Genomic DNA, 23721 nt, shown 5'->3' with positions numbered 1-23721 from the left:
ATGGGACAGAGACAACAATAATAAACATAATTTCCTGAAATTTATTTTACTTTTCTACCTGTCCACCCTGTACATTCTGACACTTATCCTAACTCCTTGATGGCCAGCAGCAAAGAAGTCTTTTGGTTGCTGTCACAGCCAACATATCTCTTCGGCTATGGTATCATCAGTTTCAAAACACTGGCCACCCAAAGTAAATTTTAGGTACCCAAACAAATGAAAGTCACTTTCTGTAAGAGCATTGTCATCCAGAAGATCACTCCCTTTGTCAGGATGCCAGACCACTGGAGAAGAATGGCCTGTTGGAATTCCTGCACAGTGGTGCAACATGAGGTGGCATTCTCTGGTTCACTGTGAGACTGGAATGTCATCAGTACAATCCCTTGCATGTCCAGAAACCTGGTGAGCATATAACCTTGTGGGCTGATGAAATGATCTTTAACTTTTTGCTGTCGGGGAGGTGGAATGTTTCCATTCCATGAACAGTCATTTGGTTTCTGGTTGAAAATGGCAAACATAAGACTCGTGCCCTACAACAGTTCATGTCATGAAGTTCTCCCATTCCTCTGAGTATCGAACGAGGCATTGGAAAGACACACTCATTCGCTTCATTCTATCTTCCTCAGTTGACTTGTGCAGCACCCACAATGCACAAACTTCATGAAACTTCAACTCATGCATAACACTATAAGAAGTTCCATGTGAACAGCCTACAGTATGAACTATGTCACTGAGCCTTATAATCATTACAAATGATTTGTTCCACACAATGTGCTGTGGTTTCAGTTGCCACTACAGCAGGGACATCAGGATGCTCCCGGTCTCTGATGCTTTGCCAATCCTTGTTTAACTCCTAGTATCAAATTGAAGATAACTTTCCACAATAGAATATTGTCACCATACATGGGAGGTATTTCAAGATGTACTTCTTTTGTGGAGAGTCTTTTGGCTCCTAAAAATGCACAACCAAATACTGTTCTAATCCTGTACACTCATGCCACACATCAGGCATCTAGCATAGGCTGCCACGTGATGTCCTGCAGCCTCTGTAACAAGCAAACATATACTGCTATCTTCTGGCAAAATATGCACATGTAATTTAAACACAGTATAAGGAAAGCTAACATTTGTGTCTTATTTACTGACTTACCATCATTATCAAATTAAATCTACTACTTCATTTTCTAGTTAAAATAATTTTCAAATCTCCAGTAATCAACGTATGTGCAGGCATAAGATTATTACTGTACAAGACATGATCAAAAAGTAACAGGAATTTTTTTGTATTTTACGGGCTTTATACATCGGATTTGCAATTTTTTTCATCTTGTTGGTACTCATGTTCCTTATGTATGTTAGCATTTTCAGCTGTTTTGAATATTTAGTTTATTGTTGACAGTCAAAAGCTTGTGTGTGTTTTCAAGTGCTCGGCAAGATTTTACTTTCAAAAAAGGTTGATCAAAGAATCTGCATTACATCTGTTTGGAAATGGAATAAAGTGCAGCACCACATTCAAAATAATGGCTGTGGCTTTTTGCAAATCTGCTACGAGTAAGACAAGAGTTTATGAGTGGTAAAAATGTTTCAAAGAGGGCCAATAAGATGCTGAAGACTATGACTGCCCTGGATGCCCTATCACATCAAATACTGACAACAACGTGTAAAAAGTAAAGAAAATTGTCCTGGAAAATCACCATCAGAGAGGTTGCTGATGATGTTTGGCTCATACCAAACAATTTTTTCAGATGTTTTGGGAATGAAACTTGTAGCAGCAACATTTTTTTCTAAAATTGTTAAATCTCGACCAAAAACAACGTTACATATACATCACTCACAAACAGGTGATGAAACATGGGTATATGACATAAAAACCAAGGTCCAATCATCTCAATGGAAACTGCCTGAAGAAGCAAGTCAGAAAAAACTTAGCAAAGTCGATTACATGTGAATGTTGTTCTTACTGTTTTATTCAATTCCAACAGGATAGTGCATCGTGAGTTCCTGCGTTATGGTAGCACTGTCAATACAGAATACCACCTGAAAGTTATGTGCCGTTTGCATGAAGCAGTCTGAAGAAAACAATCCGTATTGCAGCAAAACCATTCATGGAAATTGCATCATGATAATGCTCCTGCTCACACCTCAATACTTGTTCGTGATTTTTTGGCAGAAAAACAAAATCGTTGTGTTGCCTCGGCCACTGTATTCACCGGACATGGCCCTCTGCAAATTCTATTCCTGAGGCTAAAGAGAACCATGAAACTACATCGTTTTGGCACCATTGATGAGATGAAAACAGAATCACTAAAGGAGTTGAACATCATGTCGAAAAGTGAGTTCCAGAAGTACTTCCAAGATTGGAAAAAGTGCCGCCACAAGTGTGATCTGAGGGGGATTACGTTGAAGGGGACAAAGTTGATGAACAAATAAAGATTCTTTAATATAAGTTAAAATTCCCATTACCTTGTGAGCACACCTCATAATGGTGCCACAAAGAGGTTTCCTCATGAAGCCTACATAACATACACAAATTGCACAATAAATTACTGTTGAAATTAAAGTTACAGTATGTTTGCTATTGCCCAAATCAGATTTAATTTTGCCTTAATAGCTGCATAACATGATAAATATTTAAGAAACAGGGGAAATAGGAATGAACTTTATGACACAGGATGCAACAAAGGGTATGGCGAAACTTTCAGGACCCATTCCTCATAAATAACAGAAAAAAATGTTATATCTAAAAACAAAGATGTGACTTACCAAACGAAAGCGCTGGCAGGTTGATAGACACACAAACAAACACACAAAATTCAAGCTTTTGCAACCAATGGTTGCTTCATCAGGAAAGAGGGAAGGAGAGGGAAAGACGAAAGGATGTGGGTTTTAAGGGAGAGGGTAGGAGTCATTCCAATCCCAGGAGCGGAAAGACTTACCTTAGGGGGAAAAAAGGACAGGTATACACTCGCATACACACACATATCCATCTGCACATACACAAACACAAGCAGACATTTGTAAAGGCAAAGAGTTTGGGCAGAGATGTCAGTTGAGGTGGAAGTAAAGAGGCAAAGATGTTGTTGAAAGACAGGTGAGGTATGAGTGGCGGCAACTTGAAATTAGCAGAGGTTGAGGCCTGGCGGATAACGAGAAGAGAGGATATACTGAAGGGCAAGTTCCCATCTCCGGAGTTCTGACAGGTTGGTGTTAGTGGGAAGTATCCAGATAACCCGGACGGTGTAACACTGTGCTAAGATGTGCTGGCCGTGCACCAAGGCATGTTTAGCCACAGGGTGACCCTCATTACCAACAAACACTGTCTGCCTGTGTCCATTCATGTGAATGGACAGTTTGTTGCTGGTCATTCCCACATAGAGAGCTTCACAGTGTAGGCAGGTCAGTTGGTAAATTATGTGGGTGCTTTCACACGTGGCTCTGCCTTTGATTGTGTACACCTTCCGGGTTACAGGACTGGAGTAGGTGGTGGTGGGAGGGTGCATGGGACAGGTTTTACACCGGGCCGGTTACAAGGATAGGAGCCAGAGGGTAGGGAAGGTGGTTTGGGGATTTCATAAGGATGAACTAAGAGGTTACGAAGGTTAGGTGAACGGCGGAAAGACACTCTTGGTGGAGTGGGGAGGATTTCATGAAGGATGGATCTCATTTCAGGGCAGGATTTGAGGAAGTCGTATCCCTGCTGGAGAGCCAGATTCAGAGTCTGATCCAGTCCCGGAAAGTATCCTGTCACAAGTGGGGCACTTTTGGGATTCTTCTGTGGGAAGTTCTGGGTTTGAGGGGATGAGGAAGTGGCTCTCGTTATTTGCTTCTGTACCAGATCGGGAGGGTAGTTGCGGGATGCGAAAGCTGTTTTCAGGTTGTTGGTGTAATGGTTCAGGGATTCCGGACTGGAGCAGATTTGTTTGCCACGAAAACCTAGGCTGTAGGGAAGGAACCGTTTGATGTGGAATGGGTGGCAGGCTGACCGATCCATCGTCATTCTTCCGGCGGACAAGGGTTCCACGACCGTGGTACTTGATCGTCGGGAGTATCTGGCTGAGGGACTGCGTCACCTTTCAGACAACACTACTTACTAAGTTTGTCAAGGTAATCCCATTCCTGATGTCCAGGCGGAGCTTCAAGGAATCCTCAGAACCTTAGGCCCCCTACAAAACCTTTCACCTGATTCCATCAACCTCCTGACCCCACCGACACCCCGCACCCCTACCTTCTACCTTCTTCCTAAAATTCACAAACCCAATCATCCCGGCTGCCCCATTGTAGCTGGTTACCAAGCCCCCACAGAACGTATCTCTGCCTACGTAGATCAACACATTCAACCCATTACATGCAGTCTCCCATCCTTCATCAAAGACAACAACCACTTTCTCGAACAACTGGAATCCTTACCCAATCTGTTACCCCCAGAAACCATCCTTGTAACCATTGATGCCACTTCCTTATACACAAATATTCCACACGTCCAGGGCCTCGCTGCGATGGAGCACTTCCTTTCACGCTGATCACCTGCCACCCAACCTAAAACCTCTTTCCTCATTACCTTAGCCAGCTTCATCTTGACCCACAACTTCTTCACTTTTGAAGGCCAGACATACCAACAACTAAAGGGAATAGCCATGGGTACCAGGATGGCCCCCTCGGACATCAACCTCTCTATGAGTCGCTTTGAGGAAGCCTTCTTGGTTACCCAAGCCTGCCAACACAAAGTTTGGTACAGATTTATTGATGACATCTTCATGATCTGGACTCACAGTGAAGGAGAACTCCAGAATTTCCTCTCCAATCTCAACTCCTTTGGTTCCATCAGATTCACCTGGTCCTATTCCAAATCCCATGCCACTTTCCTTGACGTTGACCTCCATCTGTCCAATGGCCAGCTTCACACATTAATATATTTTGTGTGGGATCTACAATTTAAAAACCCTCTCTCACACCGGCCTGATTTAGCTTCACTGATCAGGATAGTAAAAACATGCGTATGTTAAGGGAATTTTAATTCACAAGGCAGGCTTATCACATTCACACAGTTCAATACTGTTCTATCCTGATTAAATTGAGCTTAACTTAAATTCCATAAGGCAGTGAAGCCATTTCGAAGTCTCGGTGCGACGAAAATTGTCAGTCGATCTCCTGAAAACATTTGTAATAATTATTAACTTTTGGTGATCACATGGGGAAGACCGGAGATCTGCTGGTAAGACCATGTTAGCCTATTTATTTGAAGTAACTGGATATCTTGAGCATACAAAACGGCAGGTTCGTCCAGTGTAAATCAGACGTTCCCCACTGATCCCGTGCAACACAGCGTAGTAAGCAGACACTGTCAATAATAATCAGTTAAATAATATGCGAACACACTTACTTTAGTTTAGTTCATGTATTAAATTCCTTCTCATACAGAATCTCATCAAGATTGCTACTAGCTCAACAATATATACATATACATCCTTCTTTCACGACTCATCGGCAAGAAGACCACTATTCTTTTCATAAGAGAAAACATAGATAGCAGAGAAGCTATTCCATGGAGTAAATGGACGCTCCAAGGAATAATTGGGCTTGAAACTACTTTGCATTGATAATCGGTAAGATAAGAAGAGATATTTCGAGATATATACTGAGTTATATAATTTATAAAATTTCTGAAAATATCGCGGAGAGACCGCTGCAAGAGACATTACAACACGTCTGTCCACATCAAACCCACCAACAAACAACAGTACCTCCATTATGACAGCTGCCACCCATTCCACATCAAACGGTCCCTTCCCTACAGCCTAGGTCTTCGTGGCAAACGAATCTGCTCCAGTCCGGAATCCCTGAACCATTACACCAACAACCTGAAAATAGCTTTCGCATCCCGCAACTACCCTCCCGACCTGGTACAGAAGAAAATAACCAGAGCCACTTCCTCATCCCCTCAAACCCAGAATCTCCCACAGAAGAACCCCAAAAGTGCCCCACTTGTGACAGGATACTTTCTGGGACTGGATCAGACTCTGAATCTGGCTCTCCAACAGAGATACGACTTCCTCAAATCCTGCCCTGAAATGAGATCCATCCTTCATGAAATCCTCCCCACTCCACCAAGAGTGTCTTTCCGCCGTCCACCTAACCTTCGTAACCTCTTAGTTCATCCCTATGAAATCCCCAAACCACCTTCCCTACCCTCTGGCTCCTATCCTTGTAACCGGCCCGGTGTAAAACCTGTCCCATGCACCCTCCCACCACCACCACCTACTCCAGTCCTGTAGCCCGGAAGTTGTACACGATCAAAGGCAGAGCCACGTGTGAAAGCACCCACGTGATTTACCAACTGACCTGCCTACATTGTGAAGCTCTCTATGTGGGAATGACCAGCAACAAACTGTCCATTCGCATGAATGGACACAGGCAGACAGTGTTTGATGGTAATGAGGATCACCCTGTGGCTAAACATGCCTTGGTGCACGGCCAGCACATCTTAGCACAGTGTTACACTGTCCAGGTTATCTGGATACTTCCCACTAACACCAACCTGTCAGAACTCCGAAGATGGGAACTTGCCCTTCAGTATATCCTCTCTTCTCATTATCCGCCAGGCCTCAACCTCTGCTAATTTCAAGTTGCCGCTGCTCATACCTCACCTGTCATTCAACAACATCTTTGCCTTTGTACTTCCGCCTCGACTGACATCTCTGCCCAAACTCTTTGCCTTTACAAATGTCTGCTTGTGTCTGTGTATGTGCAGATGGATATGTGTGTGTATGCGAGTGTATACCTGTCCTTTTTTCTCCCTAAGGTAAGTCTTTCCGCTCCTGGGATTGGAATGACTCCTACCCTCTCCCTTAAAACCCACATCCTTTCGTCTTTCCCTCTCCTTCCCTCTTTCCTGATGAAGCAACTATTGGCTGCGAAAGCTTGAATTTTGTGTGTATGTTTGTGTTTGTTTGTGTGTCTATCAACCTGCCAGCACTTTCATTTGGTAAGTCACATCATCTTTGTTTTTAGATTTATTTTCCCACGTGGATTGTTTCCCTCTATTATATTCATATCAGAAAAAAATGTTATATAGACAAGCCCAAAAACATTGTATTTTCATGACCAAATTCATTTCTTAAAACTCTTAATAGAACACTAATCATGGAAAATACAGGAAAGGAATGTATTAGCACACCATATGAAAGTCTTTCTTAGATGTTCAATGTTTAAGATTCAGTTTGGAATGATATATGTGTTAACCTGCTATTGACTGAATCCCACAGTGCTGATGTATTCCTGAATTCTGATTCACAGCCTTTTGCTACAGATATATTGTACTTAATTCTAGTTTCATGATGATGTTTTACAGGGACATATACATCTAAAACAAACACACACACACACAAATATATATTTGTAACAGGTTTTTATAAATATTTTCATCATCAGTCTTCTGAATGGTTTGATGTGGTCTTCCACAATTCTCTCTCCTGTACTGATCTCTTCATCTCAAGTGTAGCACTTTGCTCCAAATGTCCCCATTATTTGCTGGATATCCAGGTTCAAGTCCCAGTGTGGCATACAGTTTTGATCTTCCAGAGAATTTCATTTGCAGGATATATTCAAATTTCTGCCTTCCCCTGCTGTTTTTATCCTCCACAGCTCCACTCAGTACCATGGAAGTTATTCCCCGATGTCTTATTGCATGTACCATCAACCTGTCCCTCCTTCTTGTCAGTGCTACTCATGTTTGTTTCCTCTCTGATTTTGTGGAGAACATCTCCATTTCATTTTATTAGTCCAACTAATTTTCAGTCTCTTTCTATATTTCAAATGCTTCAATTATCTTTTCTTCCATTTGTCCAATAAGCAAAGATTCACTTTTAGACAATATATAAATTTGAGGCCAATGTTTGATACTAATAGACTTCTTTTGGCCGCAAATGCCCTCTTTCAGTGTGCTAATCTGCTTTTTATGTTTTCTCTGCTTCATCAGTCGTGTTATTTTGCTTCCAAGATAGCACAATTCCTTCACTTTGTTTACTTTCTGGTCACCAATTTTGTTGTAAATTTGATCTCATTTCTGCTACTCCTTATTACTTATGTCTTTCTTTGGTCTACCCTCAATCCATATTCAGTACTCATTAAACTGTTCATTTCATTCAAACAATTCTGTAATTCTTCTTGAGTTTCACTGAGGGTAGTAATGCCATCAGTGAATTGTATTATTGTTATCCTTCCACTCTAAATTTTAATCCCAAGCCTGAACCTCTCTTTACTTCCATCATTGGTTCTTCATCATGTTGACTAAAGAGCAGGACTAAAAGGCAACACCCCTGTCCTAGACTATTTTTAATCCAAAGACTTTGTTCTTGGTCTTCCATTCCTATTGTTCTCTTTTGGTACTTGCAAAAATTGTTCATTACTCATTTTCCCCTAAAGCTTACTCCTAGTTTTCTGAAAATTCTGAACATAATGCACCATTTTATATTGTCAAATACTTTTTGTAGATTGACAAATCCTATGAATTTGTCTTGATTTTTCTTCAGTCTTACCTCCATTATCAAGCTCAACAGTAGAATTGCCTCTCCAGTGCCTTTACGTTTCCTAAAGCCAAAATGACTGTTATCGAACAGATCCCCAATCTTCTTTTCCATTCTTCTGTATGCTGTTTTTAATAGCAACATGGCTGGATCAGCTGTTAAGCTGATTGTGCAGCAGTTCTTACACTTATCTGCCCTTGCTATCTTCAGGACTGTGTAGATGATATTTCTACAAAATTCTGGTGATTTATGTCTCCAGTCCCACACATTTTCCCACTAACTTGAATAATCGTTTGGTTGCAATTTCCACCAATAATTTTATAAATTCCAAAGGAATGTAATCTATTTCTTCTACCTTATTTAACTGCAATTCTTCCAAAGCTCTGTTAAACTATGACTGTAATACTAGATCACATGTCTTTCCTATTGATTCCCATTTCTTCTTGAATCATGTCATTTGAAGAGGCCTTCAATGTACTCTTTCCACCTTCCTGCTCTTTCCTCTACATATAACAGTGAAATTCCTCTTGCACTTTTAATTTTGAAGCCTTTGCTTTTAATTTCAGTGAAGATTTTTTTTATTTTTCTGTATGCAGAATCTCTCCTTCCAATGACCACTTCATTTCAGACTTCTTCACACTTTTTCTGCAATAATTTCCTGCATTCCCTATTTGTTTCATTCCTAAGTAAAATTACTGTATTTCAGTCTCTTCAAGAGCACTGTTTTACTTACTTTATTTATTTGTTGATCAATTCACACATTTCTTCTGTTACCCAAGTGTTCTTTGGAGTTACCTTCCTTGCACCTTTGTTTGTCTGTCCAACTTCCATCATCCTCCTTATTTGACGTGTCCTCTTCAACTGAATTGGTTACTGAGGTATTCATTGCCGCAGTACTTGCAGCCTCAGAGAACTTCAAACATGCATCATCCCTCACACTGATTCTTAAACACAGTTCTCTTAAACTTCAGTCTGCTCTTCATTATTACCAAATTATGATTTGAATGTGTGTCTCGGCATGTGTACGCATTACAGTCCAATGTCAGACTTCAGAATCTCTCACTGTGATGTAATCCAGCTATCTTCTCGTGTATCCAGGCTTTTTTCAAGTATACCTCCTCATGTGATTTTTGAACAGTATATACACTATCAGTGTATAAAGATTAAAGGAGAATTCAATTAGTCTTTGTATTCCCTCATTTCTGCTACCAAGCCCACATTCTCCCATAATTCTATGTTCTGTTTCTTTGCTTAATTCTTGTTGTTGTTGTTGTCTTCTGTCCAAAGACTGATCTGATGCAGCTCTCTGTGCTACTCTATCCTGTGCAACGCTCATCTCTGAATAACAACTGCAATTTACATCCATCTGAATCTGCTTACTGTATTCATCTCTTGGTCTCACTCTACAATTTTTACCTCCCCCCCCCCCCCCCCTCCCTCACACTTCCCTACAGTACTAAACTCATGATCCCTTGATGTCTAAGAATGTGACCTATCGATCAACCCCTTCTTTCATTCGGGTTGTGCCATAATTTTCTTTTCTTCCCAATTCTATTTCATACTGCCTCATTTGTTATGAGATCTATCTGTCTAATATTCTGTAGCATCACACTTCAAAAGCTTCTATTCTCTTTTTGTCTAAACTGTTTATTGATCATGCTTCACTTCGATACATTGCTATCCTTCAAATAAATACTTTCAGAAAGGACTTCCTAACACTTAATCAATATTTTATGTTAAATTTCTCTTCTTCAGAAATGCTTTTCTTGCCATTGCCCATCTACATTTTATATCCCCTCTACTTTATCTATCGTCAGTTATTTTACTGCCCAAATAGCAAAATAGAATCTGCTACTTTAAGAGACTCATTCCTTAATCTAATTCCCCCAGCATAAGCTGATTTAATTCGACTATGTTCCATCATACTTGTTCTGCTTTTGCAGACATTCATCTTATATTCTCCTATCAAGACACAGTCTATCCTGTTCAGCTGCTCTACCAAGGCAGCTGCTGTCTAACAGAATTACAATGTCATCAGCCAACTTCAAAGTTTTTATTTCTTCTCCATGGATTTTAACTCCTGCTCCAAATTTTTCTTTTGTTTCCTTTACTGCTTGCTCAATACACAGACTGAATATCGGGGATAGGCTGCAACTCCGTATCACTACCTATTCAACCACTGCTTTCTTTCATTGCCCCTCAACTCTTAACTGCCGTCTGGTTTCAGTACAAACTGTAAATAGCCTTTCGCTTCCTGTATTTTACCCCTGCTTCCTTCAGATGGTTGATTGGTTGGTTTAAAAGAGGGGAAAGGGTCCAAACTATGAGGTCATCGGCCTCTCGTTCCTAATAAAACAATGCCACGAGTGTGAGAATAAAACAGACGAGACATATAACATAAAACGGAAAGAAAGGAAAGACCACAAAAACAAAGAAAAGGCAATGAACACGAAAAAAGAGGACAAGAAAACAACAGAGATGCAAGAAACAGAAGAGAGTAAAACAAGGAAGCAGATTACAGTGGCTGGCCGACCACAAAAACAAAAAGCCAACCACCCAGCAACCCATTAAAACCTACATCCTAAAAGCACTGGAGTGGAGGACACAGAGGGACAAAGGACATGCACTAAAACTCAGATCGAATGATAAAACCCATCTTCATGGATGAAACGTAAAACCAAATCAGCCGATGAGGCGTTGTCTGCTAAAATCAATGATAACGAGTTCGGCAACCAAAGATGAAGCCGCAGGGCAGCCAAAGAAGGACAGAGCAGAAGAATATGGGCCACTGTCAACCGGTCGCCACACCGACACTGAGTTGGGTCTTCACGCCGCAGGAGGTAGCCGTGGGTTGCCCAGGTATGGCCAATGTGGAGCCAGCAGAGAACCACGGAGTCCCTGTGAGAGGCCCTCATCGAGGATTTCCACACATTCATGGTCCCCTAATGGCTTGCAGTTTGTTGTGTGTAATGAGATTTTTCCATTCCTTCTTCAAAAGCTGAAAAACCTTGCGGCGTAATAACGAACGCAGGTCAGTTGTGGGGATGCTCATCACCAGAAGTGGTTTCTGTGTAGCCTGTTTGGCCAGCCTGTCAGCAAGTTCATTTCCTGGGATTTCGACATGACCAGGGGTCCAGACGAACACCACTGAATGACTCGACCGTTCCAGGGCATAGATGGACTCCTGGATGGACACTACCAAAGATGATTATGGTAGCACTCGTCGATAGTTTTCAGGCTGCTCAAGGAGTCATGTGCATGGTGGTAGCCAGTCAAGGAATATTTTAGGGAAATGGTTTAAAAAATGTAGTTCAAAGGCCCAGTCAAATCTTTACAAGTTTACTCCCAGAGCAACTTACGCTGTGCCTACGTGACACAAGTTGTCTGTCTTTCAAAAACCAAGGCAGTTCTGTCCAGTTAAAGCTGCTGACAAGAGATGCCTTGAGCCCTCTGCTGAAACTGCTAGCGGATTCACGCCATTGGTTTTAGCCAGTAGCGTGCACGGGATGCCAATCACATGTGTGGATGCTCGAGTGGTCTGCGGTGCAGAACACAGTTGCTTCTCTCTCTTGTAATTCAGACCTTGAGCAGAACAGACATATTTTTAAAAGGCCTCTGGATCTGCTTTCATGACCAGCCACCAACGTAAGTTAACATGAACCGCTTTCCCTTCCATTACCCATTTCATTTAATTGTTCGATCTCATAGACTGGCCTAAACCTGCTAACTTCCGACACTAGGTGCGCCTATTGTACTCCATATATCGAAATACATCCTCTTTATTGTACTTAATTCACTTTTTTGTCATTTAACGGTAGCCCTGGATGCCCACTATCAAATCCTGACCGCTCAACCTCCTGCACACTGCCACTACGAGGCATATTTAACAACCTCCTTCCCCCTTCCCTGCCATTTTATACATTAACATTCATGTCAGAAGTTTCTCTCCCCAACATCAAATCACATACTCATTTACAGTCAGTACATAAAAGAAAATAGACCCCAGGGCATGAATGGAGATACTGAAATGCACATGAAATGGCCACCAGCTCTGCAGCCATTGGGTAAGGAATGCTGTTCAATATGGCCACCATGAACATAGGCAAAGCCAACGCGACTATCAGCCATCGAGCCATTGGTGTAAACCACTTCAGAGCCCCGGGACACATTAAGAATTGAGAGGAAGTGACAGCAGAGAGTTGCAGGGTTAACGGAGTCATTAGGGCCACGTGAAAGGTCCAGACGAAGCTGCGGCCGAGGCATACACCATGGAGGCATATGTGAACAGACCTCAAGTAGAGGTGGTAAAGGGAAAGACTCCAGTTTGGAGAGAAGGGGCCGCACTCAAACCGCAATCGTCAGGCCCAACCAGGGCCGCCAATGCAGGAGAGGGACTGCCGCGGGCGGAAAAGGAGATGGTAATTCGGATGCTCAAGAGAACTATGAATGTGTGTTGCATAACTGGTGAGCAGTTGTGCACATCTGATCGGCAATGGAGGGACTCCAGCCTCCACCAGTGCGCTGGTCACCGGGCTTGTCCTAAAAGTTCCTGTCGCTAGTTGAACCCCGCTGTGGTGCACAGGGTCGAGTGAAGGCAATGCTGAGGGTGCTGCCGAACCATAAACCACACTCCCATAGTCAATTCTGGATTGGACAAGGGCTCTGTAGAGCTGCAGCAGCTTAGAGCAATCTGCACCCCAATTGGTGTTGCTCAGGCAATGGATGACATTGAGGTGCTGCCAGCACTTCTGTTTAAGCTGAGGAAGATGAGGAAACCAAATCAATTGAGGTTTGAAAACCAGTCCTAAGAATCGATATGTCTCTACTACAATGAGTGGATCATCATGGAGGTATAGTTCTGGGTCCAGATGAACAGTATGACGCCAACAGAAGTGCATGACACATGACTTTGCGGCTAAAAACTGGAAGCCGTCAGCTAGAGCCCATGACTGTGCCTTGTGGATGGCTCCCTGTAGGCGATGCTCAGCAACACCAGTACGGGTGGAGCAGTACAAAATGCAGAAGTCTTCTGCATACAGAGAAGGTGAGACAGAGGGCCCAACAGCTGCTGCTAGACTGTTAATGGCCACTAAAAATAGACACACACTCAATACAGAGCCCTGCGGGACTCCATTCTCCTGGATATGGATGGAGTGATGGTAGGCACCAACTTGGACACAGAAAGTATGGAGCAACAGGAAGTTTTGGTTAAAAATAAGGACCAGGCCCTGGAGACCGCACTCATACAACGTGGCAAGGATATGATGTCACCAGGTCGTGTTGTATGCCTTATGTAAGTCAAAAACAACAGCAACCATGTGTTGCCGTCTTTAAAAGGCTGTTCGGATGGCAGACTCAGTGGTAGAGCGACCCTGGCGGAAGCCACCCTGACATGGAGCCAGAAGGCCACGTGACTCCAGGACCCAACACAACTGCTGACATACCATATGTTCCAGGAGCTTACGAAGAACGTTGCTGATGCTGATGGGCCAATAGTATCCACATCAAGCTGGTTTTTACTGGGTTTGAGCACCAGAAAGATGGTGCTCTCCTGCCATAGCGATGAGAAGACGCCATCGCACCAGATCTGGTTAAAGATGACGAGGGGATGTCGTTTTGTTAGTCAGATGAGAGATGTTTAATTGGCTGTGGATCAAGTCAGGCCCAGGAGCTGTGTCAGGGCAATGTGCAAGGGCACTGAGGAGCTCCCACTCTGTAAATGGGATGTTATAGGATTCACTGTGGTGTGTAGGGAATGAGAGTACGTTCCCTTCCAACCGCCATTTGAGAGTACGAAAGGCTGGGGGGTGGGGTAATTCTCCAACACAGAGGCTTGAGCAAAGTGCTCATCAATCGGGTTTGTGTCGGTACATAACACGCCATTTATGGTAACACCTGGAATGTCTGTTGGGATCTGGTACCCAAAAAGACATTTGATCTTTGCCAGGACTTGAGAAGGTGACGTATGGCACCCAATGGTCAAGACATATCTCTCCCAACACTCCTGCTTCCGTCATTTGATAAGCTGGCGAACATGGGCACGGAGCCGTTTAAAGGCTATGAGGTGCTACAGAAAAGGTTGCTGTTTATGCCGCTGTCGAGCTCGCTGACACTCCTTAATTCCTTCAGCAACTTCCAGCGACCACCAAGGAACTGCCTTATGCCTCGGACACCCTAAAGAGCGAAGGTTCACATTTTCTGCCGCATCACATCGATGTTACCGTGTGGGGGAGATTCAACAGTGACAGCAGAGGTGAAAGCTTCCCAGTCTGCCTTGTTTAAAGCCCATCTGGGCAGGTGTCCATGGGCCTGACACTGGGGCAGTGACAGGCAGATGGGGATGTGGTCACTGCCACATAGGTCATCATGTGCTCTCCAGTGGATAGATGGGAGAAGTCCTGGGCTGCAAATTGATAAATCAGTGAATCAGTAACTACCAAGCTGCAAATTGATAAATCAGTGGCTGAGTAACTACCATGAGCCACACTGAAATGTGTGGCTGCCCTAGTTTTTAAGAGGCAGAGGTCAAACTGAGAAAGTAAAGTTTTCAGATCTCTGCCTCGGCCAGTAAACACTGTGCCACCCCACAAGGGGTTATGGGCGTTAAAATCTCCCAGAAGTAGGAAAGGTTTAGGGAGTTGATCAATCAGTGCAGCTAATGCATTCAGGGGTACTGCACCATCTGGAGGAAGATATACACTGCAGACAATTATTTCCTGTGTCGTCCTTATTGTGACAGCCACAGCTTCAAGAGGGGTTTGAAGGAGCACAAGTTCGCTACAGACTGAGTTTACGACATAAACGCAAACTCCACCTGACACTCGATTATAGTCACTATGGTTCCTGTAATATCCCTAGGGCAGGGGTCCACATTGCCAGGAACCAAGTCTCCTGGAGGGCAATGAAGATAGCAGGTGTAAAGCTTAACAGTTGCCATAGCTCAGCCAGGGGGGGTGGAAAAAACCGCCACAATTCCACTGGAGGATGACGTCATCGTGAGACTGGAACGGCATGGAACATTCAATGAGGTAGTTTAACCTCAGAGTCACCTGCTGCCACCGACTTATTGCCTGAGCTGTCCATATCCATTGTGTCTAAGGGTCTGGTGAGATCTAGGTCCTCAGCGGACACCAAAATCTCCACCCCATCCTCAGATGCAGTGCTCATAGGTAGCAGTGGTGTGGGTGCCACCGCAATTTCCTTGGTCTTAGGGGGGTCTTCTTTTTGGATTCCTCTCATAGCTCCTTGGGTTTCCCTGGCTGGCAGGACTTCACTGGATCAGTTTCTGGGACTGAGGACAAGCCCTACAACCAGCTGATTTTGGGCTCTTCAGCCACTGGCAGGCGTCATCTTCCCAACTAGCAGAAACCTCGGAAGGGAGTGACCCAAGGGACCCCTTCGTAGCAGAAGAAGACTTGCGCTCCTCCAGCTTAGAAGTGAGGACGGACGTCCCCGATGGTTGGGGGGGGGGGGGGGGGGGGGGGGTGTTCCAAAGTAGGTGGTGCAGGAGCAACAGGGAGCGAAGTGCACCCCCACCATCAAGGCGGCGGGTGTAGTCTTCCGGCTCTGAGAGGTGACTGGGGTCTGCAGAGCTGATAGTGCCCAAAACTGTTGTAGCAGAGGTGTAAGACAATGTCTACGCACAGGATGCAGGCGTTCAAATTTTCTCTTAGCCTCAGTGTAGGACAGTCAGTCCAGGGTCTTGTACTCCATAATTTTTCTTTCTTTCTAGAGAATCCTGCAGCTTGGCAAGCAAGGCGAATGGTGCTCTCTGCAGCTGACACAGATGGGAGATGGGGCACGTGGAGTATTGGGATGTGATGGGTGTCCGCAAAATAGACATGTCATGGAAGTACAGCAGGAAGACATATGGCCGAACTTCCAGCACTTAAAGCACTGCATGTTGTTGTTGTTGTTGTTGTGGTCTTCAGTCCAGAGACTGGTTTGATGCAGCTCTCCATGCTACTCTACCCTGTGCAAGCTTCTTCATCTCCCAGTACCTACTGCAACCTACATCCTTCTGAATCTGCTTAGTGTATTCATCTCTTGGTCTCCCTCTACGATTTTTACCCTCCATGCTGCCCTCCAATACTATACCGGTGATCCCTTGATGCCTCAGAACACGTTCTACCAACCGATCCCTTCTTCTAGTCAAGTTGTGCCACAAACTCCTCCCCAATTCCATTCAATACCTCCTCATTAGTTATATGATCTACCCATCTAATCTTCAGCATTCTTCTGTAGCACCACATTTCGAAAGCTTCTATTCTCTTCTGGTCCAAACTATTTATCGTCCACGTTTCACTGCTATACATGGCTACACTCCATACAAATACTTTCAGAAACGACTTCCTGACACTTAAACCTATACTCGATGTTAACAAATTTCTCTTCTTCAGAAATGCTTTCCTTGCCATTGCCAGTCTACATTTTACATCCTCTCTACTTCGAGCATCATCAATTATTTTGCTCCCCAAATAGCAAAATTCCTTTAATACTTTAATTGTCTCATTTCCTAATCTAATCCCTCAGCATCACCCGACTTAATTCGACTACATTCCATTATCCTTGTTTTGCTTTTGTTGATGTTCATCTTATATCCTCCTTTCAAGACACTATCCATTCCGTTTAATTGCTCTTCCAGGTCCTTTGCTGTGTGACAGAATTACAACGTCATTGGCAAACCTCAAAGTTTTTATTTCTTCTCCATGGATTTTAATACCTACTCCGAATTTTTCTTTTGTTTCCTTGACTGCTTGCTCAATATAGAGATCGAATAACATTGGGGAGAGGCTACAACCCTGTCTCACTCCCTTCCCAACCACTGCTTCCCTTTCATGTCCCTCGACTCATAACTGCCATCTGGTTTCTGTACAAATTGTAAATAGCTGTATTTTACCCCTGCCAACTTCAGAATTTGAAAGAGAGTATTCCAGTCAACATTGTCAAAAGCTTTCTCTAAGTCTACAAATGCTAGGAACGTAGGTTTGCCTTTCCTTAATCTAGCTTCTAAGATAAGTCATAAGGTCAGTATTGCCTCACGTGTTCCGATATTTCTACGGAATCCAAACTGATCTTCCCCAAGGTCGGCTTCTACCAGTTTTTCCATTCATCTGTATAGAATTCGTGTTAGTATTTTGCAGCCGTGACTTATTAAACTGATAGTTCAGTAATTTTCACAATTGTCAACACCTGATTTCTTTGGGATTGGAATTATTATATTCTTCTTGAAGTCTGAGGGTATTTCGCCTGTCTCATACATCTTGCTCACCAGATGGTAGAGTTTTGTCAGGACTGGCTCTCCCAAGGCTGTCAGTAGTTCTAATGGAATGTTGTCTACTCCCGGAGCTTTGTTGCGACTCAGGTCTTTCAGTGCTCTGTCAAACTCTTCATGCAGTATCTTATCTCCCATTTCATCTTCATCTACATCCTCATCCATTTCCATAATATTGTCCTCAAGTACATCGCCCTTGTATAGACCCTCTATATACTCCTTCCACCTTTCTGCTTTCCCTTCTTTGTTTGGAACTGGGTTTCCATCTGAGCTCTTGATATTCATACAAGTGGTTCTCTTTTCTCCAAAGGCCTCTTTAATTTTCCTGTGGGCAGTATCTATCTTACCCCTAGTGAGATAAGCCTCTACATGCTTACATTTGTCCTCTAGCCATCCCTGCTTAGCCATTTTGCACTTCCTGTCGATCTAATTTTTGAGACGTTTGTATTCCTTTTTGCCTGCTTCACTTGCTGCATTTTTGTATTTTCTCCTTTCATCAATTAAATTCAATATCTCTTCTGTTACCCAAGGATTTCTACTAGCCCTTGTCTTTTCACCTACTTGACCCTCTGCTGCCTTCAGTATTTCATCCCTCAAAGCTACCCATTCTTCTTCTACTGTATTGCTTTCCTGAATTCCTGTCAGTTGTTCCCTTATGCTCTCCCTGAAACTCTCTACAACCTCTGGTTTAGTCAGTTTATCCAGGTCCCATCTCCTTAAATTCCCACCTTTTTGCAGTTTCTTCAGTTTTAATCTACAGTTCATAACCAATAGATTGTGGTCAGAGTCCATATCTGCCCCTGGAAATGTCTTACAATTTAAAACCTGGTTCCTAAATCTCTGCCTTACCATTATATAATCTATCTGAAACCTATCAGTATCTCCAGGCTTCTTCCATGTATACAATCTTCTTTTATGATTCCTGAACCAAGTGTTAGCTATGATTAGGTTGTGCTCTGTGCATAATTCCACCAGGCGCCTTCCTCCTTCGTTTCTACCCCCAATCCATATTCACCTACTATGTTTCCTTCTCTCCCTTTTCCTACTGATGAATTCCAGTCGCCCATGACTATTAAATTTTCATCTCCCTTCACTATCTGAAAAATTTCTTTTATTTCATCATACATTTCTTCAATTTCTTCGTCATCTGCAGAGCTAGTAGGCATATAAACTTGTACTACTGTGGTAGGTGTGGGCTTCGTATCTATCTTGGCCACAATAATGCGTTCACTATACTGTTTGTAGTAGCTTATTGCATAGGGCGAGGGACATAGGGCTTTACATGACAGCGGTAGATCACCACCTTGACCTTCTAGGGCAATGTATCACCCTCGAAGGCCTAGATGAAGGCACTGGTGGCAACCTGATTATCTCTCAGACCCCGGTGGACACGCCAAACGAAATGTACACCTCGCCACTCTAAATTGGCGTGCAGCTCATTGTCAGCTGGCAAAAGAAGGTCCCTATAAAATATGATTCCCTGGACCATATTTAAGCTCTTATGGGGCGTGATGGTTACAGAAACATCCCCCAGCTTGTCACAAGCGAGTAATGCCCGTGACTGGGCAGACGATGCTGTTTTGATCAAGACTGACCCAGATCTCATTTTGGACAAGCCCTCCACCTCCCCAAACTTGTCCTCTAAATGCTCAACAAAATACTGAGGCTTCATCATCATGAAAGATTCCCCATCAGCTCTCGAACATACAAAGGGCGAATAAGATCTGCGGCCGTCCTTAGCCTGAGGTTCCTCCCATGGTTGGGCCAGGGATGGTAACTATTTGGGGTCATACTTCTGTGCGCTGAATTGAGCTCGTGAACGCTCAGAGTCTGCTGGTGTTCGACCACCAGCAAGAGATGATGGACTATGCTTCATCGCATGTCATCTGCCCTGATGCCACCCACTCTGAGCAGGGGCCCGCCCACGGGCGCCACCCAGCTACTGCTAAGGCCACCTGGCAAGATGGCCATTGCTGGGAGTCCCGATGCCCCATGGGGATGGGCATCTACCCCTTGGCATACGTGGGGAGTTAACGGCACAGGCATCAGCAGAGCGATCCCTGTGTGGTCAGGAGACTACAACCAACAGGGTACATGGCGGCCCCACCACAACAGACTAGCTAGTTTGCAGATGACATGGTGTCAAAAAACGACGAAAACGAGCCCTAAAAGCAATAGTTTAATCAACAATGTAATTTTAAGGTGAATGTCCAAACAAAATGACGTAAATTGCAAATATTGTATTTCTTAGGCCTACAATAGTTAAATTATTACAAATGTGATATTGTACTTTACAAAAAATAAAAGTTAACCCACAGAAGATGACACATTGGTGTCCAGACTTGTCTGGGGAAATATAAAAATAAACTAGTTGTGTTTGCATAAGGCTGATTTCCGAAATAGCTCAGTTTTTAAATCGCAAACGTGGAAGAACGAGAAGAGGAGCTTCAAAACTTAGTAAAATAAATAAATAAATATCACATCTACAAAATTACTGATACAGCTATATTATTTGAAGTTAAAGGGCAATTTTCCAACTTCCAAAACTATTACTTCCAAATACAACTTCATCTGTTTCTGTATGTTAATTAAATATGTAATAAAACTGATTTGCCTGGTTCCTTGAATTGTGAATATTCTGGTAAATATCTTCTGTGGGGGTATTAAAAACTGTAGCCACTACTGTCAACAAACTTTGCTTCTTAGCCCACTGTCTGTCGTCCAGTAACTGTACATCCCATAATGCTGGCCTTCCCTCCTACACACTAATTAAATACACAACTTCGTCCCGAGTACACTTCATGGCAGCTTTCTTAATTACTACTTTTACGCCACATCACCGATATTCACTCACGGTGTGTATCCATTATGACAGCAATGCTTGCACACTTTTACACAAGGACTTGTTGCAGTGTTAAACTGGCACAGTGAGTAGCGCGCTAGTCTGCCATTCATAGTATCATATTAACATGATATTGAGTCTCTTCAGCAAGAATTTTTTTTATTTTTGTTTATTAATTCTATATTATATGTCTATGATGCTTTTGCATGTTATTTGCAACACAGCATTAAGTCTAGTAGTTTCAAAATTAGCCAACTGCTCAAGCAGTTCAAATCATGCAGTTTTGTGGGTACTTCTATTATGTGTGCATGAGTATGGCAAATTATATTATCAAGATGTGGTACTGTACAAACTGTGGAATATGGCACAAGTCTGGGACGCAATATAGCTGCGCAGCAATCTCAAAGTACTCTCAGCTCTCCTAACATGCCCAAGTAGCTTTTATTGTCCGAGAGCTATGGCAAGCAGTTCTCGAGAGATGGAGGTTGCAGTCTACACAAGAGGTCTAAACTCGCGAATCATGACTATATGAGATGTTTCCCCACACTCAGACATTGTCGGTGAACTGATTCTCAGTGGTGTTTAGACAACAACAACAACAACAACAACAACAACATGAGCAAGGGCTCTCAGAATGAAAAAAACTCTAATGTGTACACCTAACTTAAATATATTCTCTACGAAGACAATGGCCTTAGTAAGGAGAAAGGACACTCCATCAGCCCAGGTGCAAAGCAGGAACTCCTGTTCACTTCATTTCACTTTCCTTCCATGACTTTGCCATGGAGGGAAAATTTTTGGGGTCTAATGATTTGCAATGAAGAAATCAATTCTCTTGAAGAGACATTTTCATCATTAGAATAAGAAACATTCTATTAATCCTATTAGATCTGCCTTAACCTTTGACGAGTTTGGATCACAAGATACCACACTGAAGTAAAGGAAACTAGTCCCGACATGACAACAAAACTTTTAAGGACGTATCACTTATGTTTGGACAGGATGTTTGGAATGTTGGTCAGACTGTTGAGAGAGAACGTGGTCAGACAGTTTAGAGAGAGTGATAAATTCAGACTTTTTATTCTAACCAATATTCTTCAGTCTGAAAAGTTTGTGGTTGCAGGAACTGGTTTGTTTCGTATCAACAGTAACTGCAATCTTTTTTTTCTTTTCTTTTTTAAGACCTGTGTAGACCAAAAGTTCTCACCACAATGCAAGGCTAGGAAATGTGTATAAACCATGTTCTTTATGGAAACTACTGTATTTACTCGAATCTAAGCCGCATACGAAAAATGAGACTCGAAATCAAGGATAAACAATGTTCCCGAATCTAAATCGCACCTGAAATTTGAGACTTGAAATTCAAAGGGAGAGAAAAGTTTTAGACTGCACCTCCAAATCGAAACAAGGTTGGTCCATCGTAACATGAGACACAATTTAGGTCGAATGGATGAAGATCCAGTTACAGTAGTTTGGTTCGAGTCTTAAGCTTAACAGTTAAGCTTTACCAAGTAGCCATTGCTGTGTGTCAGGTGTTCTGTCCGTATTTATACAGGTACCTTTCCTTTTTCACGTGCTTCATCTGGTTTGAATCGATTGCTTATTTTGATTTGATCTGATAAGTGCCATTCTCTTTGTTAGAGGTGTTTACGTCACTCTAAACTGGAAATGCATTATTGTACTGTGTCATGCATCGTTTGTCGCTTTCTGATAATGAGTGTTTACAACCTGTCACCACTCATGGCATGGCTTGCTTTTGTGTGCGCTACCGCCACTTACAATAAAGAAAGAGAGGAACTGTCTCACAAGCGAAACAATGGCAAGAGACTGCTATTTGTTGTTACTTACACTGCTGCTTTCTTTGATAATGATCAACAAGAATCAAATAATAGACTGTGTATGATAGAAGATGTTCTGAACAAGAGTTTAGCAAAAAATTTTCTCCGTTTGAAAATCTTTGCAGATGCCTCTTTAGTACATTACATTCTGCACATAAAAGAGTCATCTTAGATTTAAAAATCTAGTCAGTTGCCGTGTATCATTTCTGACTGTATCACTATTCACCATAAGAATAATACGAATATAAACATGACCTATGTATATTCTTCCACGTTTGCTGTTGTCTCACCCTAGTTTCATAGTTTATTAGGCAGACAGGATTTAAATGAGATAGCAGCAAATACGAAAGAATACATGGCATAATGTTTACATTATTCTACCTTTTCTTTTAATTTATTTACTGACGCAAAAGTTTTGGCCCCAGTATTTATCTTTGTGCCTGCAAAGCATGCTTGTGTAGTGCTACATATATTGATGGCAGAAGTTAGTAGTGGCGGCACCTACCAACATTTTTCAGAACTTCCACTTACTTTGCACTCGATTCTAAGCCTCAGGCGGTCTTTTGGATTACAAAAACCAGAAAAAAGTGTGGCTTAGATTCAAGTAAATACAGTATATCCATGACAGAGTGTACAGCTTAAAATCTCACTGATATAAGATCAACAAATATGGATAATTAGTTACATAGGGCAAGGATGGTGGCACAATCAATCATGGCCTTTTCAGGGAACAACTCTAGCCACTATCTCATTCTAATTAAATTAAGCCAAACAAAACACACACACGCACACGCACACACACACACACACACACACACACACACACAGGCGCGCATGTGCGCGCGCAAAAGTAGTATTTTCATGTAAATTAAAAAAATTTCATTAAAAATAGTTTAAACCACTGTAACATGCTTAATGATGTGCAACAATTAAATCTATGAAAAATCACCAGAAATACCGAAATTATCAACTAAAGTTGTTCACTCATACCTGTGGTCGCGAGATAGCTTGCACCTTACATAACCAGATGTACTGGCATTCTGATCCAGATCTTCAATCAAGAAAGCTGCCCCTAAAAGGAGTAAATAACAATCACAGAAATCAATTACACATTAAGTACAATAATCATAAAAGCTAATATTCTTTCAATAAATACATGTTTTCTAGAATTAAGGAAACTCTGCTACAATGATAAATATAGTTCTTTACAAAAAATATTGGAAAGCCATATCAAATTCACTCAAA

At 42.5% G+C, this 23721-nt stretch overlaps 1 protein-coding gene across 1 annotated transcript in view; it reads right to left on the bottom strand.

Annotated features, from left to right (window-relative positions):
* LOC126419911 (zinc finger FYVE domain-containing protein 21-like) overlaps nt 1-23721 on the bottom strand; it is a 61321-nt gene that overhangs the window by 22520 nt on the left and 15080 nt on the right. Inside the window, exon 4 of the mRNA XM_050087191.1 lies at nt 23467-23548. Coding sequence (XP_049943148.1) covers nt 23467-23548 — 82 coding nt within the window. The remainder of the gene's footprint in view (nt 1-23466; nt 23549-23721) is intronic.

This window comes from Schistocerca serialis, chromosome 9 (assembly GCF_023864345.2).
Source record: "Schistocerca serialis cubense isolate TAMUIC-IGC-003099 chromosome 9, iqSchSeri2.2, whole genome shotgun sequence".
Classification (NCBI taxonomy): Eukaryota; Metazoa; Arthropoda; class Insecta; order Orthoptera; family Acrididae; genus Schistocerca; species Schistocerca serialis.
The sequence above is the reverse complement of the archived record's forward strand: the minus strand, read 5'-3'. Positions and strand labels throughout refer to the sequence as shown.